Source organism: Sapajus apella, unplaced genomic scaffold (genome assembly GCF_009761245.1).
Source record: "Sapajus apella isolate SASKATOON/1434 unplaced genomic scaffold, GSC_monkey_1.0 scaffold20, whole genome shotgun sequence".
Lineage (NCBI taxonomy): Eukaryota > Metazoa > Chordata > Mammalia > Primates > Cebidae > Sapajus > Sapajus apella.
This window is the reverse complement of record NW_022436960.1, coordinates 26,733,860-26,744,365: the sequence shown is the minus strand read 5'-3', so window position 1 is coordinate 26,744,365 and position 10,506 is coordinate 26,733,860. Positions and strand designations below refer to the sequence as shown.

Sequence of the window (10,506 nt, the reverse complement as noted above, 5' to 3'; positions counted from 1 at the left end):
ATTGACAAGCTTCATTACTTGATTTCCTTAGAAAATCTTTAGCTCTTTCCTAAGTTATAACCAGAGGAATTTACAAAATCTGAAGCATTTAGGATATTCAAGACAACAGTTCGAAGTAGGAATGGGATGGTAGAAGTAGGCCATTCACTGCAGAGAGAAGTTATATGCTGGAGGCATAGCAGTCAAGGGTCACTTAATGTAGAGACAATTGACTTGAAGGCTTAACAATATTGCCTAGAGGAGGAAGGACCACCTGAGCCATTGAACCCACACTAGCACCCTAAGACATTGCAGTATAATATCCTGCATGTATAATAATAGGTAAGTAATACTTACTCTGTTTGCTAAAGTAAACAAGCGTTTCCATTAAAAATTATTAAAAACTTAAACATTGTAGTGCTTAGTTTTTTTTTAAATTCCAAAATGACACTTATCATTCCTTGAAAGTGCGAGATAAGTAGTACTGACTAGATCCGTAAAAGAGTTGATAATATGAGCCGTTACCCATGTTACTGACATATATCAGACATGCAAAATGTTGAAAATGTTGGAGGAGGGACAAATAAAAGGCAGTATTTGTGTAGTTCAGCCCAGGTTGATACTCCAAGAATTAATATCTTAGTACACTTCTTGGGTACTTTTGCTTCTCATTTTGCATCTGTCTCATGAAGCACAGCATATTGTAAACTGTGATCTTGAAGAAGCAATGTTTTTAATTAACTTTTTATTGAAGGATAAACATACAGGGAAGAGTAGAAGCATCCAGATCAAGAAAAAGAGCATTACGAGAAAGAACCCCCAAAGCTCTCTGTGCCTCTTTCTCTTCCTGTCCTTCCCTCACCGCTGCGGTAGAGCACCGCCATCCTGATGTCTAACAGTAGCATGGTTTAGCTGGAAGCAGTGGTGTTAACATTTTTTCTGTAACGTTTTGGTGGTTTCTTTAATGAGCTTCAGATAAAGAGGAAAGAAGCATGACTATACACTATGGCCTTTGTTTGACTTTGTTTCTCCTTCTGAATCATGCCTGTGGATAAGGATGATTGAATGAGATCAGAGTGCTTGGACAGTCTCAGTTTGGGTCTCAAGTCCCATGTTTTTGGAAAAGATGGATGCTCTATTTGTTCTGCATTTCTGTGTTTTGAGGATAAGCACAATTTTGTAGTGTCACTTTATTTTCTGTTTGCATCCGGACTTCAAAGGGAATTGCCACCACTCCATTCAGAATGAAGTCCTGTCTACCTTTGATGTTGTCATCGATGTTAATTTGTTATTAAATCAGCATGCAGCTTAGACTTATTCCCAGGCTTTATGCAAGGTATGAAAAGGGAAATGTTTTCCCTACTTTACACATTCATAATTAGCTATTTAGAATTAACTGTTTGGGCTTTCAGAATTAATTATTCATGAGGTATTTGACTTAATTTTCTGTACATGACAGAGTGATCAATAAGAGGTGCTTTGGATGGAATTTTCCAAACCACTGGCTTTGTATTGTAAATCTCAGCCTGTAACATTTTTGCATTCCTAAAAAGTTTCTTAGGATTTAATCAAATTCTTGTATTTTCCTATTTATAAATTGAGTTGACTCTTAAGCTTTTGCTGTTTAGAGAAGTGAAAGAATGTGTGTGTGTGCGCCCGTGTGTGCACACACATGCACATGCATGCACCCCTTTCAACTGTGGAAGTTCTCATTTTGGGAACTTTCTGAGTCAAAAAATTTGTCCATTCAACAGCTGTCTTGTTGCCTTGCTAACCAGATTTTCAAAAGGTTTGTCTGAGGTTCCAGTTTTCAGACTACTAAGAGTCTTGATCCTCAGCTGGGGCTATTGATTAGGCGTTTATCTGATATAATTTTATATGTTATTTGACTAGTTTTTTTAGAACTGTGGTAAAATGTACGTCGTATAAAATTTACTCTTTTAACCACTTTTAAGTGTTTAGTTGGCCATTTGATTTTTACAACTTTTATTCATTTATAGCATTTCTAATCAACAACTAGTGAGGATCACCAGTATGGCCTGAGCTAGGGTTGGTAGATCATTGATCATTGGAAAATTATCAAAGAAGTGTAAATAAAGTTTCTGTTCTCAAGATCCCTATTCTTACTCTCAAAGAGGTTGAGCATTCTTGTTTCATTGGAGAAGCAAGATATATGCACACCAGGTAAACATTGCTTTATGGTAGATGAGGCCCAAATGTTCAAGGAAAGCTTTGTGTAAAGGTGAGACTCATTTTGGTCTTTAATCAGGGACAGGATCTGTCTGGTTTGAGAGGGACAAAATCTTAACATATGTAAAGATTTTTATTTACTTCTTATTTTGGGTACAATACAATGCATTTTTGGGGAACAGTGGTGAACTAAAATACCATACCAGCTATTTCAGTGTTAAGCCCATTGTCTTTTACAGAATCCTTTGCTTTTAAAGTAAGCTGAATATTCAGATGAGGGAACATATTCTTGTCACATAATTAATATTTTTATTTTCTTTTTTTGCCTGTAAAATAAAAAACATAATTAATATTTTTAAAAGTCATAGAAACCAAATTTACTTAACTTGTGATATAGACAGTATTAAAAATTCAGATTTACATGACAAGAGGTTAAACATCCTATTAAAATTATATGCAAATATCTGTGTTCATGCAGCATTAAACTTTTCAATGTATAACCTCTTGGGAGTAAGTATTTCATTAGTGAGTTTAGAACAATTGTGGTTATAGTTTTATAAAAAATAATTGTATAAAAATAAGCACATAATGAAACACATATTCATTGAAATTAATCTTGAATGTCTGCTACACTGAAATTAGGTAAAATGTTTATAATGGGTGTGTATTGTGGATAAAGAGTGAGTTATTATTAATTCTGAATAATATTGTCCCAATACTTAATGGGAAAAGATGGTGCCCATTTTGTTTATGTCTGTAATGGTTCAAGGATTTAATCTGGGGTACACGTAATGTCTTAGAATTAAAAAGTTCAAACCATTTTTTCTCTTCTTATATCTGCAGACAGGCAAATGTACATTGGGGACCACCATGTTCACGTGACATAAAGAGGAAGCGGAAACCAGTGGCCACAGCATCTTTGTCTAGCCCCAGTGCAGGTGATTACATGCAGTTATCATTTACTGAGCATGTACCATGTGTCAGGCACTAAATTATGTGTTTTGTATACCTTTTCATGTAATCTTTGTGATGGTGTAGGTCATTTTATTCCCATTTTACATGGGAAAACTGAGACTATAAGAAATAATTAGCCTAGTTCTCACTGACTCTGAAATCTACGCGTTTTCACTGTTACGTGACTTTCCAGAGTTTGAAACGCTATATTCCACTGTCAGCAGTCTGTAGTCATCTGAGCTTTTGTTCTATCACAGACAGGTCCATGTTAATGAAAGTCCAGGTGAGGTGGCAGTTCAGTCAGCAGTCAAGCAGTCACATGGGGTTATTTACTTTCTTCTTTTGCAGACAATACAGTACATTCTTACTGCTTTTATGTATAAGTAGAATGCTAATATTTTACTGGTCATGACATTCCTAATTAAAAGCAATTTTTTAGGCTAAAACTTTTCAGTTTTTTTTTTTTTTTTTTTAAAAAAAACAAAACTAACACTAATCAGTAGAAGTGAAAATAGTGGTTCTCTTTGGTCGGGGTTAGTAACCAAGAGAGGGCACAAAGAAGCCCTCTGGACTGTTGGCAGTGTGCCATATGGTGAACTTGGTGGGGATGTATGGCTGCTTAGGTATGTGGAGTCTGGAGCTGTACACTTAGGATTGATGTCCTTCACTGTGTGTATGTTATCCTTCAATGAACAAAAGCGGATAGTTATGTATTTATTAATATATCAGTGACAAAACTGGATACTGAATATATCATCAAATATTTTATTTTCTTTAGTAGAAAATACTACCTATTATATAGATCAGAGCAGTTGATAGCTGAATAGAGAGAAACCGCAGACAGATGGGGAGGGAGCCCTGTCCTCTGCCTTGACTTAGTAAGTTTTGGTGAACTCTGAAATTGTCCTCCTTGAGCTTCTGTTTGGGGTGTCTGTTTGATGGTGGTTCATATTGGACAATCTTCATCACAGGTCTGATGATTGTAGTACATTTTTTTTTTTTTTTTAGTGCCAGCTCAGTGGCCAGGCCCAGAGCCGAACACTTTGCAAACATTATTTCACCTAATCTTTGCAACAGCCTTAAAAGGTAGATGCTGTTTTTATTCCCAGTTTACACATGTGAAAACCAAGGCTTAAATCACTTCCCTAAGGCCACATGGTTGATAAATTGCAGAGCCAAGATCAGACCAGTTTCCCTGTGACTCTAGAGCTGTTCTTGCGAACACTTCAGGTGTTCTACTTTTTACATACAACAGGCTTGAGTCCAAACCATGACCCCGCATCAACACTCAGATCCTCATTCAGTCTATAGCATTGGAAGCATTAAAAGAAAACCACCCCTCTTTTATCTTTTTGTTCTTTTTTTCTCCCTAATATCTTGCTTCTACTTTTAGCTTTTAATTATTTATAAGAGAGGAACCCTTGGGAAGAGTTTAAAATCCTTATTTCATATTCAGGTTGGGAAATGTATTTGTGTGGGGTGGGCATTAAACAAGACTTGAGCATTAAACATTTCCCCTCCTGAGCCCAGCTCCTCTCCTCTCACTTGTTGACTAAGCCCTGCTTCACTGAGCATTTTCTTTCTTTCCACCCACAACCTGAGTGCCCCATGGAGGTGAAGGACATAGCCTGAGCCTGTGCCATCAGTCAGGAGAACAAATGGGCTTGCTCTGCCTAACATCGGGCCATCTCGGATTCCACCTCTTTTATAGGAATGAGTGATGAAGAGAGGTGCGTTCCGCTTTGCCGCTGTATTAATACACATCAGGGGCCAGCTCCTGGCACTAAATCACGCTACTGCATACATCTGTTATCGGACTCTTCACCAGTGTGATGAACAAGACTGCAGATAGAGGCTTCCTTGTGTCATTCTTTATAGGATTTTCCTAAAAGAATAAATAGCTCAGATCTCTGCCAACACTCTCCCCTGTCACTGTGATGAATTCAGCTTCTTTCTTAAACATGCAGCCACAAATCTTTTCCCTTTTTCCCCTCCCCCACTGGCAGAAAGTTTTGAGTTGAAATTGACTGAATTTAAAGATATTAATAAGGCTAGAGAGGTGAAGAACAGGAAGAAACACCGTGTCTTCCTTGTCTTTTTGTACTAATAGTAACAAAAGGCCAAGGAAAATGACTGTAAATGACCACAGAGTTCTTAAATAGACCCATCTTAAAAGTACAGCACCTTTCATTTTCTTTTTATCTTCATTCTCCTCTCCTTTATGGCTTTATAGCATGCAGGTGTCTAGTGTACAGAACCACACACTGGATTTTAGTGAGCAAGCATGCTAACCCGCTTCTAAGACTTGGTACGCCAGAACAGGATTTCCCGGCAAGTGTCTCCCTCATGCTCTAGTGAACTAGCTGAATATGCTCTTAAAGAATGTACTCAGAAGCTGTGCGTGGTGGCTTATGCCTGTAATCCCAGCACTTTGGGAGGCTGAGGTAGGCGGATCACGAGGTCAGGGGTTCAAGACCAGCCTGACCAACATGGTGAAACCCCATATCTGCTTAAAAAATACAAAAATTAGCCGGGCATTGTAGCGCGCACCTGTAATCCTAGCTACTTGGGAGGCTGAGGCAGGAGAATTGCTTGAACTCCGGAGGTGGAGGTTGCGGTGAGCTGAGAGCACGCCATTGCACTCCAGCCTGGGCAACAAAGTGAGACTCCATCTCAAAAAAAAAAAAAAAAAAAAGAATGTACTTAGAGAAGAAGAAAAAATGGATTATCTTCTCCAAAATTTGAGACTAAGTAGCTGTAAAAAACATAATAAACCCAGATGAAAACCAGACTTTGTTTTCTTGAAATGATTTTCTTCATCAGAATGGTAGATCAGAGCCACTGGCATGCAGATTCCAATCCTTAAAAAAGTAAACACATGGCTTTTGATAAAGGGGAATTGAGGAGACCGGAAATTCTGTTGAGAACCCAGCTATTTGTGTGAATATATTTTAGCTATCCCAAAAGCTTTTTCTGACCTTTCTCTTTCTGGGATAGGATATGTGTGCTTAGAATATCATTCAGAAGGGTACCTAATAGTTAATGATTGTTAATTAGTTACATCAGTTTTCAAATACTAGGTCAGTGATATAAGAGAGAGACACACAGAGAGAGGAGATTTGAATTGTCAAATGTATTATCAGATGCATTCACAAGAGCAGGACTGTTTATCTATTTTGCTCACTACTGTACCCCTAACATCTCAATGAATACCTCGCCCAGAGAACAAACCCACTAGTTATTTGTTGTAGGAATAAATTTATAGAATCTTAAAGTTGAAACAGAATAATTTCTGATATATTCTAACCACATGGTTGGATTCAGTAGTTCCATTTAGGATGTCCCTTTTCTCAGGAGTCATAGGACAAATTCTTATTGCCCACTGTGTCTTTTTAAAGCTTAAAGGTTTTTAAAAATTAAACATGTTTCTTAGTAAATATTGAATGGGTATAAAAGAACATTTATAGCAGATATGTAAGGAGTAAAGAAAAACAGTACAGCAAATATCCATGTACCTACCATTCACTTTAAGAAAAAGTTAAAATTTTCTTTTTTAAAAAGTTTAAAAAGTTAAAATCTTCTTTAAAAATCTTCTCCCTGTTCTCTTCAGAGGTAAAAGTTATTCTGATTGTTTTTTGTTTATTGTTGGCCATTATTTTGTTTTTTTCAAGTAGTTTTAGGAGACCTATGTATCTTTAAGCAATAAATTGTCTAGTTTTGTGTTTTTGAATCTTGTATATGTGGAATCAAACTATGTCATATTTTATGTTACAACTTTCACCCAGTTCTATTCTTGAGTTTCATTCCTGTTTTGTCCTGCCAAAATCTATTTTTTAACTGCCATGTATATGGTATTCCATTGTATGAATGTGATTAATATACTATAATTAAATGTTCTTGATGGACATTTGGATTGTATTCCGGTTTTATGCTATTATGGAAAATACTGTACTGTTCTCTGGGAGAACAAGTGCAAACATTCTTCCAGGCCACTTCATACTCATTAGGATGGTTGTATCAAAAAACAGAGAACATCAGGTATTGATGAGGATGTGGAGAAATTGGAACCCTTGAGCAGTGCTTGTGGGAAGGTAAAATCATGCATTGCTATGGAAAACAGTATGTGAAAAAACAGTTCCTTAAAAAATTAAACATAAGACTACCATATGATCCAGCAATTCTCTTTCTGTGCATGTACCCAAAAGAATTAAAAGCAGAGACTCAAAATAGATGTGTGTACACCTCTGTTTACAGCAATGTTATTTGCAGTTGTCAAGGTAGCAACAACTCACATGTCCATTGCTGGATGAATAGATGAACAAAAGTGCTATATACGTGCAATGAAATATTATGTAGCTGGAAAGCCTTTCTTATTCAGAGTGAAATTGCCATGTGCTACAACATGGATGAAGACGTTTGCTAAGTGAAATAAGTCAGACACAAAAGGAGAAATATTGTGTGATTCCACTTTTATAAGCTAGCTAGAAGAGTCAAATTTATAGAAACAGAGAGTAAAATGGTGGTTGCCAGGGGCTAGGGTAAGAGGGAAATTGGGGGAAGTTATTGTTTAATGGGTACAGAGTTTCCATTTGAGATGATGAAAAAGTCCTGGTGATAAATAGTGGTGATAGTTTTACAACAGTGTGAATGTACTTAATGCCACTGAACTGTGCACTTAAAAATGGGCAAAATAGCAAATTTTATGTATATTTAACTGTAATGCAAAAATAGCAAAAAAAAGAAAAAAGTTTTTTTAGGGTGGGGCTTTTTTTACTGAGGTTTGGTGACCATGTTGTAAGACCCTCAAGAAACACACACACACACACACACACACACACACACACAAAGCTAGCTAGATATACACACACTATAGTGTAATAGCTTTCAAAATATTTTACATTAACCCACAATAAGAAATTCATGTTTAAATATGTGTGTTGGTTGTACATGTAAATCTGAAATAAGTCTTGGGTGCACTCTGATATTTTCTATTTTTTTCATTGAGAAAAAAAGTAATGGTCATGACCCACTAAATTGATTTTGTGACCCACAATTTGAAAATTACTGTTCTAGGTTACATTCCTGGGAGTGGAATTATTGGGTGTCAGGGTAAAATTCAGACTTACCTAGATTTTGCCGTATTTTAGTATATGTTTGTTCTCAGCAGAGTGGGTAGTGATGATGGTGGTTTGTGCCACTCTTCTCAGGGGCATTTGGAAATGTGAAGTAAATGTTGGTTTGTCACAATGATTGGGGAATGTTCCTGGTATTCAGCAGATAGGATCCAGAATGGTAAGTGTTCTGAAGTACACAGGACAGCCCTGCACAAGCCATGTCCCCGTCCAGAATGTCGTTAGTGATCTCATTGAAAAATACTGGGCCTGACTGTGCTCTTTCTACCATTTTCGATAGTGGTAACACTGCCCCATCGGAGGCACGGGTTGTGGCAGGAAGAGTGTAGGGTTTAGAGTCCAGTACCTGTGTTTGAATCTTGATATTTAAGCAGCTCTGTTTTATTTATCCCTGAACAATTTATCTGATCTCTCTGTACCTCAGTTCCCTGATCTAGAAAGTAGAGGTGACTACTAGTAAGCGTTTGCATTAACAAATAAAATCATGAGTATTCATTATTTAAGCAATAGGCACATAAATATTTAATAAGTGATTTTTACTACATTATGAATGCGTGCCACTGAATTTATTTGTTCAACTGGACCCATTTTCTCAGATTAGGAAATACCATCTTATTTAAATCTCGTCTTCACTTTTTTGTAGAGAGAAAAGAAATACCTTATGTGGCCACTTGGATTACTAGGACATGAAGTATAAGGATTAAGAAAATTTTGTTTCTAAGTATCCCTAATTTGTCTTATTCTAATTTCTCTCCCCTTGATTTTCTTGCTCCTCTTTATTGTAACCTTACTAGTTCACATGGATGCAATGGAGCCAGCCACACCAGCGCCACAAGCCCCGAAATCACCCAGCTCTGAGTGGTTGGTCAGGACCCCTGCAGCAGAGAAAGCCACAGACCCAACTACTGCTACATTTTTTAAAATGCCACAAGAAAAGAGCCCTGGATACAGCTAGAGAGCAAGACTTCACCCTCCAGGAGCTGACTGGACGTTGCTGAAGCAAATGGTGGACTTCGTGTTAGATAGTCTTTCATATCTTAATCGACATTCCTAGTCCTTTCCCCACCAGAACCAACTCCTCTTCAAACGCAGCAGTGGACTCTTTCTCTCAGAAGATCACGTTGTGGGAATCTTTTTTTTAATTAGTGAAGTATTGAGGCAGCAATTTTTTACAAAAAGGTCATCCTCTGCTCTATTTGTTACCTTGTTATTGCTGTCTCAACATTTACTACAGCTCCATTGACAGAGCTGTTGCTTTTTCGCAGTTGTCTTTGTTCTTGAAAAACCAGTTACTGCTTTTGCATACCTTTTGTGTAGAGCTTTTAATGTCATTTGAGGAAGTTCCAAACTTGTAGTCAGTTCCAAACAAATTTAACTACGGAGTTGAGGCCTGTATGGAATTGTGTTTGGAGGAGATAAGGCTTGCCTTTGAGCCTACTCTTGATTCACGCAGAGTGCCAATAAGATAAATCAACCAAGTTCTCAGTTTGGAGCCTCAAAAGAGACACCAGCAACTGGGCCTTGAGAACGTCCATTTTTCTGCAGATGGTCTGCAGATACTCAGACAGCTCATCAGCAGCAGCAGCTGTATTGTATTTTACCTCATCTTCAGAGTTTATGTTCTACTGAAAGAGGATGTGTGTATACACACATGCACACACACGCAAATTGGTTTAATGGAGAAGATGGTTTAGGTGTATAGCAAATTTAAAATAGTCAGTGGATTGTGTCTTACTACTTCATGTCCCAGTGTAAGCCTTTATGTCCTAAGCAGGACTTTATTGTTAGCATTATAGGTTAATAACCTGCAGTAGAAATTCACACTCTATTATAATAATGGCTTCTTGGGGCCATGCTTTGGGGAGGTAAAATGTCTTTTTGACATGCCTTTATACTTGGCATGTTTATGATGGCTCAGCTGCATGTGGAGTTATATATACAGTTGTGCCTGAAGTTGGATGCTACGTTGTCAAAGTGAGAAATAAGTGATGGCCTGGAGCTGCTGGAGAGAAGCCATGCTTTCTGAAAAGTATTGTCAAGCGTGTCTGTCATTCATTCAGGGGCCTGGATGACAGAAGGGCTCTTTTTTTATACTAATGAGTGTGTTTACTCTGAAATGCATGGAAGCCCTTCACGAAGTGCTCCCTGCTCTGGTCACATTGTAGAGGGACTCCCACTTATATACCTGCTTATTTTCTGTCTTAAATAGTGCTGAATGGGGCAGCGCCTCCTTCCCCTGAAGTGTGATTGC

The 10,506-nt window shown here is 37.6% G+C and overlaps 1 protein-coding gene across 4 annotated transcripts in view; it reads left to right on the top strand.

Moving 5' to 3' along the window:
• Positions 1-10,496, top strand: part of GPATCH2L (G-patch domain containing 2 like) — a 52,107-nt gene extending 41,611 nt beyond the window's left edge. For 2 of the 4 annotated variants that reach the window (XM_032287791.1, XM_032287792.1), the window contains exons 9-10: positions 3,013-3,107; positions 9,050-10,496. In XM_032287791.1, the coding sequence (XP_032143682.1) occupies positions 3,013-3,107; positions 9,050-9,210 (256 nt within the window). In that variant the 3' untranslated portion in view covers positions 9,211-10,496. Of the gene's footprint in view, positions 1-31; positions 322-3,012; positions 3,108-4,834; positions 5,515-9,049 lie in introns of those variants that run through there. The other 2 variants (XR_004271771.1, XM_032287793.1) reach the window with 2 other exon arrangements.
• Positions 10,497-10,506: the final 10 nt, after the last annotated feature.